Source organism: Herpailurus yagouaroundi, unplaced genomic scaffold (assembly GCF_014898765.1).
Source record: "Herpailurus yagouaroundi ecotype Mexico unplaced genomic scaffold, PumYag 139, whole genome shotgun sequence".
NCBI lineage: Eukaryota > Metazoa > Chordata > Mammalia > Carnivora > Felidae > Herpailurus > Herpailurus yagouaroundi.
Window position 1 is genome coordinate 66220943 of NW_024412394.1, and position 14977 is coordinate 66235919.

Here is a 14977-nt window from a genome sequence, read left to right on the forward strand (position 1 = left end):
CCCTCCCCCCGTTCATGCTCTGTCTCTCTCTGTCTCAAAAATAAATAAACGTTGAAAAAAAAAAATTTTAAAAAACTGAGAACAAACTGAGGGTTGATGGGGGGGTGGGAAAGAGGGGAGGGGGGGTGACGGGGGGCACCTGTTGGGATGAGCACTGGGTGTTGTACGGAAACCAATTTGACAATTAATTTCATATTAAATAAATAAATAATTTTTAAAAAGTCTAAGTTAGAAATCCAAATCTAGATTTCTCTTAATTCTATAATGTCAAAAAATTGTCAAAAAAAAGTTGAAAAAAACTTAAATGGCTTACAAAAAAAAGTTACATTGAGTTATATTACATGTGCACAGACACACAAATACATATGGCTGCTAATAAAATATGTGCAATCAATTTTGATTATGATGCTAATGGGACTGAATCATTAGGGTTAATAAAGGAAATCATGGCTATTTTGCTTGGTAATGTTTGTGCTTATAGTTAAATGTGAATGTTTCTCATGTTCCATAAATGAAAAACAATTGTGCCATAGTAAAAGTATTTTACATTGGATAACTAGGAATCTCTCTACTTCAGAGGCTTTTAACATGAGAGTAGAGGTTGTGGTCAGAAGGTCTGCAATGGGACCCAGGCATCTGTTTTTATGTTTTGTTTTAAAGCTCTGCAGACAATTCTGATATGTGTTCAAGGATGAAAACCAGTGTTCTGGTTTCCATCAGGGTCTCTGCTAACCACCACTCTAAGATGACAACATGACTTTCTGGACCAGTGTATTGCTTCAGGCTAAACTAAAGGGCAACTTAACCTAAAAAACTGCCTAAGCTAGAAGTCTACTCTTAAGCTTCTGTGGGTTTGGGAGACAAACTAAATCAAGAGGGTTTCTCCCTATGTTGTTTAAAATTACTAGAAATAATCTAGTTTCTCACTAATTACCAAGTTTATTAAACTAACCAGGTACAATGCCAATGAGTACATGTATCTACAACCTCCTTGCTTCCTTATTCTCTGATAAATCCCTATATCCTTCAAAATTCTACTCCAGGGGATATAAAAGGAGAGGGGAGGGAAGGGGAGGGAAGGGGAGGGGAGGGGAGAGGAGAGGAGAGAAATTCTACCCCAGAGATCTAGGGATGAATTCCAACAGCCCTAATGCAGAGTTGGTCTTACTCTCTGTGGGCCAACCACACTGTATACCTTTAACTACATCTGTTGTAATAATTGGATTATGGTCAGTGTGTTCTTTGAGGGCACATATTGTGCCTTGTTCCTTTTTTTTTTTTTTTAATCGCTAATTCCTACCACAGGACTTAATAAATTGGGGCATATAAAATTGTGACATAAAAAAAAAAAAAAAACAATGTCCATGAGATAACAGCACAAGAATTGTTTGCTTACACTAGCATTTCCTTAAATTCATAAATCAATTCATAAACATGAAACATCACAGGTAATATGCAAAAGTTCTGTCAAGTTTTGGGAATATAATCTCAGAACCTTTAATTTATATTCAGGTACACTATGGAGATCATAAAAAGGAATTTCACAGGACTAGTTATTTTAAGGAACACACCCTAGGAAATGCTAACATTAGATACACGTTCTTTTGTCCAACAAATATATTTGAGCACCTAATATAGGCCTGGTACTTTCTAGATACTGATATAGTGGTGAACAAGATAAAATCCTTGTTCTGATGGAGCCTCCAGTTGAGTCAGGAGAGCAAATAAGATAGAATATAAATGAAAAAGTTAAGTTAAAAAGTGTCATCAAAGAAAGATGATAGATATAGGAGAATTGAAAGAAGGATGTCTTAAGGATGGGGGTCATAAAATGTATCTTTGAATAAGTATCTTTGGCCTAAGACCTCGATGACAAGGAGCCAGTCAAGGAAGGTAGAGAGGCCCAGTGTAAGAGCTTTGGGAAGGGGGCAGTGTGAATGAGTTTGGTGTTTGAAGGGAGCAAAAAGGCCAGTCTGCCTACATACAGCATCATGAACAAAGAAAGGAGTGGGTGTAGTGAGTTTAGAAAGGTAGATGGGGCGGGAGGGGCAGGTCACACATAGCTTAGAAAGCAGACCCCGGAAATATGTTTTGAGTTTATTCTAGATGCAACAGGAACACAGGAAGGTTTCAAGTGGGAGAAAAGCATAGTAAAATTTGTGTTTGAAAAATTACTCTACCCACTATATGAAGAATGGATTGTTGTGGGTCCAAAAAATGGAAGCAGGGATACCAGGTAAGGGACTCCTGCATTAGGGCAGATAAGAGATGGGATGGCTTGGGCCAAGGTATTATCAGTGGAGGTAGAGAAAAGATAATTTAAGATACATTTTTGGAAGTACAGCTGTCAATACTTGCTGATGGAGTGAAAAAAGGTAGGGAAGAGAATATGGGAATGGGGAAATAATAAAGAAAAGAATTAAGAAAGTAAAGATAACAAGGTTTGTGGCTTGTACAAGCAGATGGGTGAAAGTGACTTTGAAAAACCCTGATCAGAAGCAATAAGTATCTTCCACAGAGTTAAACTGATTTGCAGGCAAATACGATGCTAAACTTTAAAAGTACACTAAGCCTTGAAAAAGAAAGTTTCTCAATAGTGAGGTCCCTGCAATATTTTGTTAAAACTGTAAGTAAGTGCTTTTAGGACTCATTTATTACATATTTTATAGAATACTAGCAATCTTTGAAAAGCTTTGCCAAATACACTCATATTACAGACTTTCCCCTCTATTAGCTAGCTTTTCAAGGTGACAAGACATTACAAATTCAGTTTAAGCTGATCTGTAAGTAGCTTTTTTTAGTTAAATATATTAGTGAGGTTAAATAAACTGTGAAGAAGAAAGGCTAGAAAGAAATTTATAAAGGAAAGAAATTTTATATCATAGGTTCCTAGACTAGGAATAATATTTAAGAGAAAAAAAAGCCTAACTTTTTTCTACAAAAGACATTCTCTATTTTAAAAGTTAAAATTATTAAGGGATAAGCCCATACCTTCATTCTGATCATAAACAAGAAACCCACTAGACTTAGAAACCACTCGTCTTCAGCTAAATAGGAACTTCTAATTAGTGCTTTTTCTGCTCTGCCCTATTTGATGGGGAATACGTGTGAGCACATGCTGTATGTGAAGTAATGTCCTTGCAACTACAATTCCAATTTATTCATAAACAAATTGTCTGTGTGTTCACTATAGTTTCTCCCTGCCTTTTTAGGTGGCTTTCTAGGTGGCTCTGCCACAGCTCTGATGGGCCTGAGAGCTGTCCACCTCTCCCTACCATGGCCGTTCAGGTCTGCAAAACCTTTGTTGCTATTCTTCTGTTGTTGCCTACCTAATTCCAGAGCTAGCTCTCTCAGTTAAAACATCTGAAAAGATACTGTATGTTGACTTTTGATTATTTGTACTTATAGACTTCTTACACATCTCTCCTATTAGTAAGTATTTACTGTAAAATTTGAAGCAGAGAGCTGTTTTAGACTAATACAGTTTGAGTTTTCAGAGTATACATCATTTCTAAAACAGGCTTAAGTTTTTAAAATACAGGTTTTAGTTAAATAAATAAACAGTCGTAAAAAGAAACTTACGTAGAATGAGTTTCCGTTTCTTTTGTTCTGAGTGAAGAAAGCTACTAAGGTAGAAGACAATGGGTAGAAAGAGAATGAATACAGAAACAGCAATTACAGGCACTGTGTCACTGCAAGGGACAGAACAATTGAAAGTTCGACTCCAAAGTTTTCGAGTAATGTTCATCTGGAACGATAGCAAATAAAATTACTTTGTTTTACATTTAATTTGTCTTCAAGTCATACAATTATTTTATTAGTAAAATAACAGGCATCCAGAATTTAAAACTAAATATACATCCCTAAAAAATCTATTGATAGTTGAGGACAATTTCTTCTGCCCAGGAAATTAGCTAGTTTACAATCAGTCACTGTGTAAGTTTATATCATACAGAAATTTCATATTCTAAATTCATAACACCATCCAAAGAATGTCAGCCTTTCACAGATCTCGGAGAACTTGTATCAACAGAAATATGGTTAGACCATGCTTCATTCATTAAAGAAGATTTAAAAGGGTAACAATGTGAGGTGATGGATGTGTTAATTAACTCGACTGTGGGAGTCCTTTCACAATGTATATGTATATCAAATTATCACGTTGAACACTTTAAATATATTACAATTTCATTCATCAATTATATCTCAATAAAACGGGGGGGGGGAAGGCTCACAAAAACAAATTTTTTTTATGTTTCATGTGTAATCTCACTGAGCTTGTTGCAATATTTTTAGAATGAAAATAAAAACATCAACTAAATATGTAAATATAGCTGTTCTTCAAGAGATGATATCTATGAAATGTTTAGTACCTTACCTAAGATATTATGAAAGATTCATATGGCAAATAATTGTTTAAGTCCATAATATCTAATGAATCATGGAAACTTTTTTAGGTAGTATTTCATTTAGCATCATACATTAAAAACAGATATATTTAGGGGCAGCAATACCCCATTTTCATTGAGCTCACAGTTTCTGTCAAACATGGTAAGTGATATAAGGAAACTATCAAATTTAATGTAGAAAACTGTTCTTGCCTGAATTTTGAGATATGGTTTGCAAATGGTGCTTTGTATGTTTACTGTAAGGTTTGCTTACTGTAAGAAGGACGTTCTAAAAACAGGAAGTCATGTTGATTTCCTATGTAATCCAACCTTTGTCAGAGAATCAATACTCATCTTTCTTCTTCATTTTAAAAATGATGAAATAGACTATTATTCTTAAAATAAATATTTAGTATTTACTGAGAGCCTACTAGAAGCAGGTACTCTTCCAGACATTAGAAAAAGAGCAGTAAAAAAATAAAAATCCCCATGGTATACCCACCCATTTTAAGTTGATAATAAATGCTTTTTGCCATCACGAATATTATTGATCCACCATAGTTCACTCTGAGCTGCTATTCATATTCATCATTCTCAACCATTAAGTTTATTAACTCTGACCTTTAGTTCTCTACTTTTAGCCAGTAATTCCTATTTCCTTTGATGCCTCAACCCTCAGGCACCATATTCCCATAAAAAGGCATGATCGCCATCTAGTGGTGCCCCACATGAAGGCCGACTATACAGTGGAGGAAATATCTTTTTTGTTAACCATTTAATCAATATACATTACTAAAGGCCTACTATATGCTTGGCACTGTTCTAAATACTGGACAGTAAACAGAAAAGGACAGGAGGTCCTTTTCCTCATGTGGCTTATATTTCAGTGAGAGGTAACAGACTGTAAATAAGTAAACAAATTAAAAATTTCAGATGATAACAGATATAAAGAATAAAAGCAATGGGATAGGAAGCAATTCAAAAATGGCTTCAGAAACACACGGTAGCAGGGCACCTGGGTGGCTCAGTCAGTTAAGCGGCTGACTTGATTTCGGTTCAAGTCAGGATCTCACAGTTTGTGAGACTGAGCCCAGCATTGGGCTCTGTGCTGACAGCACAGAGCCTGCTTGGGATTCTCTCTCCCTCTCTGCCTCTACCACCCCTCAGCTGTTCTCTCTCTGGAAATAAATATATAAGCTTACAAAAAAAAAAAGAAAAAAGAAAAGAAAAAAGAAACACATAGTAGCAAAACCAGAGACTTCTTGAATCAGCAATAGCACATAAGAAACTGAAATGTAAACATATAACAACACCCATGCCTCTGAAAATGACACATTTTATCAACCTTAAAACACCAAACATACCAAATTGTCAACTCATTTATGAAGTACTTGATTTATGTTCATTTTAGTTTGACAGATCAGGATATTCTAAAACTCTACTACTTTATAACTAGTTATTTCTGGTTGAAGACAGCATATACAGATTCCAATATACCTCTAAAGGGGATAGTACTACTGAAGGCACAATTAACAACACTGCAAAATATGCATCATATCACAAGTAAAGTACTTACTGCATCTTCCACATCAATGCATAAATGTGTTCCAGATTCAGCCTTATTTTCAAGTTCATTCATTTTTTGCATTTCATTGTATAGACTACTCAGAGTTTTGTATGCTTCACGACAGTTTTTGCAAACTTCTGAATAATTCCTTAACTGCATAAGACTGTGTACGCTCACCTAAAACATCAAAGGCACATTTAATACACACAATAAACATTACATCTCTTTTAACATAAGCTATTTGACCTCCTAGCAGACAGGAAACACTATAGCACATTAAAGTACTGAGCTGTGTGATGTTAGACAGGTTACTAAATCACTCTGAGCCTGTTTTATCATCTATAATATATTGCTACCACTACCTGTATTATAGGTCTCAAGGATTAGAGAAGCACGCACATAGCAAAATATTTTTGCACTTTCTAGTTACCCTTAAATTTTGAAAACCACTGCACTAGTCGCTGGTAACTGAGAACAATAGCTCCGATGCCAAATTACTAATGTCTAAATCCCCCAAATGTCTTAAATCATCTGGTCATTTATATGGCTGCTCTTATCTATCCTACTCTCACAGAATAAACCAAATATGACGTTCCCTGTGCTGACTTCAAAACTGAAGTCTGCCTCATTGAGACAGAAGGCACTTTATTAATGCGGAAGGAAAAGGCACCAAAACTACATCCCCACTCAACCCTCTTATGTCAAGGTTTGTAATCCAGACCTCTCTAGTCAACAAAAAGGGACTAATGCCAAAGGATTATATAACCTAAAATGAAGGTAGTGGATATAATATATAAGCTATTATGTTGCTGAATCTCAATCTTTTCCATTTCCGCGACTGACACTTGTCTTTTCAAGAGCAAGTTTGCTAACCAGTCAGTTCACATCTTTGCCTTCTCTTCCCTTATTCATTACCTTGTTGCCTGAAGAAATGATATTAACTGAATATTGGAATGAAAGAGAAAAGAAACAATTAAAGGAATGAAACTGATGCAGCCCCCACAATGTTACCCCCCCACCACCATCTATTTAACAGAGAAACTAAGTCTCCCTTTAGTTCTGCCACAAGAACTAGCACATGGCCTGTTTTTCACAGAACAATTGTGCATTTCGCTAAATGTGTTCGACCAAAAATTGAGCACAGAACTTTGATGGTGGAGTATAATTTAGCCATTTATATGAAAATTTAAAATGCATATATCTTTTGACAGAGCAATTTCACTTCTGTTAAAGTCATACAAATACTCAAAACAGACATGTTTGTAATAGTAAAATACTGAACCAAAAATCTCCATCAACATAGGAACTGACTGAATAAACGGTGGCATAGCCAAACAATAAAAAGACCTACAGTGTTTAAAAGGAATGAGGAAGTAGGATTCTAGAAAGAGGATGATACTAGCACATGCCTTGTGTCCTGACTTCTTCACAAGATTCAAGAAAAGAAAAGTAAATCCAGGCACTTGAATAGCACCTTAAATACAAAGGTGTGACATGCAAGTCTCACATCACAGGAAGGTTGTATTGTAGTATCAGCTACTATACCAGTCCCAGAGAAACTAACCAGAACCACAGTCTCTTGTGAACCTCTATCCCCTGCAGCCAGCCACCCACTGGCCTCTAGAGATGCAAGAGGCTAGGACAATAACCCTACCCTGTCTGCAGACCCAGCCAGAAAAAGGAGCCTTTCCACAGCCACCAAGACAGTCCAGGTTCTCAGAGAAGCCACCTGCAAACGCTTACTACCCAAAATGGATCCGGTCTGGAATGTAAACCCATTTTCCTGCCCAAGCACTGAGCGCGGAGCCACTGCCACAGACAATGTCACCAATTAGGCTGCTTCCCTTTTGACCTCAAACTTTTTAGTTGCGTTCTTTCCAGTTTGTCTCTAGGCTCAGGCAGAAGACCCTGAGGGCAAAGCATCTCCAGAGGGGAACTTAAACTACCCCCTGAAGCAGTAAGGGCGGCCCTGAGCCTGTAAGACACTGCCCATGATTGACTCCAGGACGATGAGGATGATGATCAATTTGACCTTCACTTCCTGCCTGCTCTACCCACCCATCTTTGCCCCACATTTTCCTTATGTAAACCTGGAAGTATTTTCAGCACTTTGGAGACAGTCTTTGGGATGCTAGTCGGCTGTCTTCTGGACATTGGCCTCATAGAAATAAATTCCTTTCCTGTTTCATCACCAATCAGTCTCTCTGCCTTTGGATTTTGTCAGCAGCAAATGGCCAACCCTGGTCTGTTTGGGACCCCCAGAGCCAGGTGCTCTTGTACCCCGGATACACCACTCTTAAGCTGGCTCCCTTCTCCTCTTAAACACATGGGCGCATGCACACACACCCTACCTATAAAACACTGGAGTTCTTTGGGGCCCCTTTATTATCACTATAGCTTCACTCATTCACATTTGGTCTCATGACTTTAAACACCATCTGATCTGATGATGGCCAAATCTGTATCTCCAGCTCACACCTCTCCCGAGCTCCAAGTTCACATATAACGTTATTTGACATCTCAACTTAGGTGTTCAATAGCTATTTTGTATTAACTTGTTCAAAACAGAATTCTTAATCCCCAATCCCTTACAGCCAGTCTTTCTAGTGGCCCCATCATACTCTTGGATACTCTAGGATAGTCCTGCTTCTTCTTCCCTCTCTGATCAGCCACCACAAATCTCAGGAATTACCCAATCTATCAGCAAGTCCTGTTAGATATACTTGCAAAATATATTCTGAACCAATCTGCGTTTCTCCAACATTACAGCCAGGACCCCAGTCCACACCATCTCTCTCTCCTGTGACAGTTTCCTAAATAAGTTCCTCCTTTCCGTTGTTGCCCAGGTTCAACTGAGTTTCTCCACAGCGCAGCCAGAGTACTATTTTAACATGCAATTCATATCATGTCACATTCCTGCTTTAAATGGCTTCCCATTGTGCTCAGAATTCAGTCCATATTTCTTCCTTTGTTCTGCACAGCTCTACAAGATTTGGCCTCTGCCTATCTCCCCGTATCTCATTCACATATGTTCACTGTGCTCCAGCCAAACAGGCCTTCTTCTTATTCCTTGCACATACCAAGCTCATTCTCTCTCCCAAGGCCTTTATCCTTGCTTCTAAGGGAAGCATTCTTCCCATGGCTGACTCTATGTCAAAATTTAGATTGTCTCAAAATTCACCTACTCAGAGGTACTCCCTGCCCACCCTCTCTAAAGTAGCACACTACACCCCTTTCCAGGACTCAGTACTCTTCATGATCTCATTTCTTTGTTATTAGTCTTACCCCTACTAGGACATAGTTCAGAAAAACAGAAATCTTAGTTGTATTGTTTACTGCTCTATCCTCAGTGCCCAGAACACTACCTCCTGGCACGTATCAGTGCCCATTAAATATTTGTTGAATGAATAAGTGAGTGCACAGTGCCTGCTTGAGGGAATTTCTGAAAGTCAAGCTATAGAAACCAAACTCTATATGGAGAGAGAGATTTCTTTTAGCCCTCCCAACCTGGTACAACCGTCTTATCACACTGACCACATGAGCACATAAGAAAGTAAGATGAGCCTAACACTAGACATAAAAAGAAAACAAATTTAAAAAAAAAACAAGCAAATAAAGTGATTCGAAGTGCAAATTAAACCTAGACATCAGAATAAATGCCCTAATGAAAAAGAATTCATTCAGCATATAGGAGAGAACTTTTAAAAATTAATTACAGCTCCAGGTATGAAATAAATGTCCATGAGTCCATATTGATATAAATAAATAAATGTGGAAGAAGTGGCAAATCTTCCTTATAGAAGATTTCTAAATAATTTAAGCAAACACTCACTCCTCCAGGACTTAGATCTTAATTTCCCCATCCCCATTCTTGTCACTTAGGAACTTGCTTCCAAAGAATAGAATATGGAAAGAGGAAGAAAAAGGTAACTTTGAGTTAAAGAGACCTAGAAAACACTACCCTATCCAGGTGATCAAGATTAACATAATCAGGGATAAATCATGGTGACAGCATGTACCTCTGACAAGATGTGATGAGAAAGGCACTTCACTTCTGTAGTATTCTTCCCCAAAACTCATAGTCCCAGTGTAACCATGAAAGAAACATTAGACAAACCCAAACTGGGGGACATTCTATAAAATATGTGGCCAGTACTCCTCACAATTATCAGTCATGAAAAACAGGGAAAGATTGAGAAACTGTCATAGACCACAAGAGCTAAGTGTGGTGTGATGGGAAATAGGTATTTGGCCTTTGTCTCCGGATCCTGGCACTGGGATATCCCCAGTGATAAGAGAGCCTTTTGTATGCTAATGCATGACTGGTGGCTGGGCGTCCCTACATAGCTTCAGGCTAAAGGCTGGTCACCAGAAAGACCAAAGCACGATTGGGTGTTGGAACTTTTAGCCCCACCTCTGACCTCTGAGGAGGGGAGAGGAGCTGGAGACTGAGTTAATCACCAGTAGCTGAGGTAATTAATCATGCCTACATAATGAAACCTTCACACACACACACACACACACACACACACACACACACACACACACACAAAACCCTCAATGTTACAAGAGCTTGCTTCTGGGTTGGTGCATACAGCGATGTGCTGGAAGAGTGGTATCCCCAGCAGAGCATGGTAGCCCTGCACACACACCCCTCCCTCACACCTTCGCCTACACATCTCTTCCACTTGGGCTATTTCTGACTTGTATCCTCTGTAATAACCAGTAAACATAAGTAAAAAGTGTACCTGAGTTTTGTGAGTCATTTAGCAAATTATTGAACTTGAAAGGGGGCAAGTTGTGGGAACCCCTTGACTTTGTAGCCAAGTCGAATGCAAGGGTAGGTAACCTGGGCACTTTGTGATGGGCATCTGAAATAAGGGCTTCTTGTGAGACTGAGCCCTTAAATCTGTGGAGTCTGACATTAATTCCAGGTAGTTAGTATCAAAATCGAATTGTAGGACACCTAGTTGGTGTCAGAGAATTAGTTGTTGGTATGGGAAAATCACTACACACTGGACATCAGAAGCGTTGTGAGTAAAACTAACTCACTTAAGGAAACAGAACAACTAAATGCAATCTGGAAATCAGGATGGAGAAGGAAGGACTTTACTGGAGAAACTAGCGAACACAAACTCTAGTTTAGTTAGTGCTAAATGCACCAATGTTGGTTTTTCAGTTGTGACAAATGTACTATAACAAAAGATGTTAACAGAGTGGAAACTGAATGAGGGGTATATGAGAACATTCTGTACTATCTTTGTAATTTTGTTCTAAATCTATTATTCTAAAATTAAAACTTGAAAACTCTTTAAAAAGCAAATAATATGTCATCATATCTACAACTTATTTTTTCCAACTTAATTTAAAATGCTTCAGCAAAAAACTAAACATATCTGCACATATATAAAGAAAATATGACAAAAAGTTGGTAATTGTTGAATCTAGATGATAGATATGAGTCTTCATTGTAACACTCTTTCAACTTTTCTGTGAGTTTTAAATCTTTTCATAAGAAAAAGACTGAAAAAATAATGCATATCATTTGTCACATTTATCTGCAAAGATCTGAGATAAAATAAAATCAGCCTGCCTCTTGAAAAAAATAGAAGTCCTGAAAGGTAAAAGAGACTATATTAAAAATAATTGCTTTAAACTAGTATATACTTAGTAAAAGTGAGAGACTAAATATATGTGTAAAGAGATATTTACAAATAATCTGGCATTTGATTTCTTTCATCTGTATTTCCCAATGTTTACCTACAATAGAATAAAGCAAATAACATAGCTTATTCTTGAAACAGTAAGAAAAACAGCACCTATTAGAGCAATAAAAATTCTTGAAAATTAAAAAATACCTCACAACAGAAGAAATTAATATAGAAGCAGTGAAAAGTAGAATGCAACACTGAGGATATAATTAGTGATTCAGACAAGGACCTCTCCTAGAACACAAAAAGAAAAGCCAGAGAGAGAGAGAGAGAGAAAGGGAGAAAGCGAGAAAGCTTACTTAAGAGAAAGAAGATAAGGGGCATAGAGGAACCAGACCCAAAAGATTCAGTATATCTGTAATAGGACTATTATAAGGAGAGAGAGGGCCAGATAGGGCAAAGTAAAAGAAAACCTAAGTAAAAATTACCTATACATGAAAACAATTCAAATTGGCATTGATTTCTATCTGAAACACTAAAGATAAAGGAGAATAATTCATAGAGAACTGAGAAAAAAAGAATGATGATTCTAGAATCGTAAACCTAGCCAAGCTATTACTCACATGTAAGGGAAACAAATGGACATTTTCAGACATGCAAAGATTTAGAAAGTACATCTCCCATATCCTTCTAACAAAGTAGTAGTCTAGTCAAACATCAAAACTCAAAAAAAAAAAGGGAAAGATATAGAAAGGCTTGGAAAGGATAGCAAGCACAGAAACAGTAAAATATGAATAACTGCTAATAGAATGATTATTGGGGCAGGTAAGGGGTTTTGAAAAAGATATATTTCAAATTTAATAAAAATGAGTTTTAAATTGCAGAGTATTTATATAAATTATGGGATATGGGATTCTATCTTGATCTAGGAAGACTATTGTGATAGAGAACTACAAATTCAAATATACTTCTTTAAAAAGTTAAAGAAAAACACTATGATGGCAGAATAGGATATATGAAATTTAAATTACAAATAGAGGGGCGCCTGGGTGGCGCAGTCGGTTAAGCATCCGACTTCAGCCAGGTCACGATCTCGCGGTTCGTGAGTTCCAGCCCCGCGTCAGGCTCTGGGCTGATGGCTCGGAGCCTGGAGCCTGTTTCCGATTCTGTGTCTCCCTCTCTCTCTGCCCCTCCCCCGTTCATGCTCTGTCTCTCTCTGTCCCAAAAATAAATAAAAAATGTTGAAAAAAAAATTTAAATTACAAATAGAGAAAAAGAAGTTGAAAAACAGGTCATTCCCATAAAAGTCAAGAAAAAGGAAAAAAAACCCAGAAAATAGAAAAATGGGTGGCAGGAATTAGACCTAAAATAATAGCACAATACATGTGAATTGGTCAAATTCCTCTATTAAAGAGAGACTCTATGTCAAATACAAAATAAAATCCATACATACATGCTACTTATATCAGAAATATTTCTTAATTATATAAAAAAGATTAAAAATGAAGAAATAAACAGATATAGGAAACATGCAAACAAAAAACAACAGTGGTGGCAACATTAGCGTTAAAGTAGAATTCAAGGCAAAAGCATTCAGTTGGATAAAGATAAATATCTTACATAAATATTATATATATTTATAACAAAAATACAATCTAAAAAGACATCAAACTCATAAACCTTTATAATCCCTACAACAGAGCAACAAAAATAATAAAATTAATACTTTCACAAGCACAAGGTAAATTCATCCAAAATAAAATCACATATAGAAACTTAGGGATAGCATACATAGACACATAGAAATTTAAGTAACAGAACCTGCCTGAGTTTCAGCAGGGCACTTGGTCACCTAGCTAGATATGGTTATTGACTACATTCTTATCAATGAGACAAAAACATAAACGACACGGGAATTTCTGTGAAACTTCCTGAAAAGAAACTCCTTGCCCTTCACTTTCTTTCTTTTCCCATTCTCACAGGATTAAATGGGGTCCTGGCTGAAAGCCTCCTAACACAACTCCTTAAACGAGGGGTAAGCACAAAGGGACAAGAAATGTAGGTCCCAGAATCACCTTGTGGAATACAGCTGCCTATCATCTACCTGTGGACCATTTCATTCTCTTATTTGTGATAGTTATTTGAGGTCTCTGTTATGACACCTTTGCTTATATTCTTCATAATATACTAACAAATTTGACCTAAAAGTAAATAAACAAATAAGTAAAAAAAACATCACTTTGCATCCTATATACATATTCTTTTCAAATGCCCATAAAACATTTTTTAAAGGTTTTTAATAACTGATTATTACATCACAAAGATATCTCAATTAGTTCCAAAATGTACACAGGCTATACTTACTGGTCACAATTTCAATGAAACTTGAGATGTACAAATGCAAATAAACCAAAGAAATCATGTCACTCCTATTAAAAAAAATAACTTTTTTTTTAACGTTTATTTATTTTTGAGACAGAGAGAGACAGAGCATGAACGGGGGAGGGGCAGAGAGAGAGGGAGACAGGCTGAAACAGGCTCCAGGCTCTGAGTGGTTGAGATCATGACCTGAGCCGAAGTTGGACGCTTAACCGACCGAGCCACCCAGGCGCCCCCAAAAAAATAATCTTCCAAAGAACTCTTAAGTCAAAGAATAAATCAGGGGCGCCTGGGTGGCGCAGTCAGTTAAGCGTCCGATTTCAGCCAGGTCACGATCTTGCGGTCGGTGAGTTCGAGCCCCGCGTCGGGCTCTGGGCTGATGGCTCAGAGCCTGGAGCCTGTTTCTGATTCTGTGTCTCCCTCTCTCTCTGCCCCTCCCCCGTTCATGTTCTGTCTCTCTCTGTCCCAAAAATAAATAAACGTTGAAAAAAAAATTAAAAAAAAAAAAAGAATAAATCAAAATTAAAATTAGAAATTTAGAAATAAAAAGCAAATACAATGCCTTTATATGAGAATCTTATTATTGGAAAGGCCAAAGTTATAAACTTACAATCTGCAAATTATTTTATTGTTGAGCAAAAAAAAAGCTAGAAATACATTGACCATTCAATTCAAAGAACTAGAAAAATGACAAAATTAACCAGAAAATATAGGAGGAATAAATGCAAAAGCAAAAATAAACACATTAAAAAAAAACAACCTAGAAACCAATAAATATAACCAAACACAGGTTTTCAGAATGATCAACAAAAATGAACATACCTTTAACAAGCCTAAAGAAAACTCAAGGGGAAAACTGCACAAAACAGCATTTGGAATAAGAAAGGGAATGTAGCTATATATATGATAGAAATTTTAAGGAGTAATCTGTTACTAAATGCAACATGTTATCCTGGAATGGATCCTTAAACAGAAAAAAGGACATTAGTGGG

The 14977-nt window shown here is 36.9% G+C and overlaps 1 protein-coding gene across 1 annotated transcript in view; it reads right to left on the minus strand.

Moving 5' to 3' along the window:
• The window catches only part of OSTM1 (osteoclastogenesis associated transmembrane protein 1), a 41471-nt gene that overhangs the window by 3569 nt on the left and 22925 nt on the right, over positions 1–14977 (minus strand). The window contains exons 4-5 of the mRNA XM_040474317.1: positions 5965–6132; positions 3583–3748 (exon numbers count right to left, since the gene is read on the minus strand). Of these exons, the coding sequence (XP_040330251.1) occupies positions 3583–3748; positions 5965–6132 (334 nt within the window). The remainder of the gene's footprint in view (positions 1–3582; positions 3749–5964; positions 6133–14977) is intronic.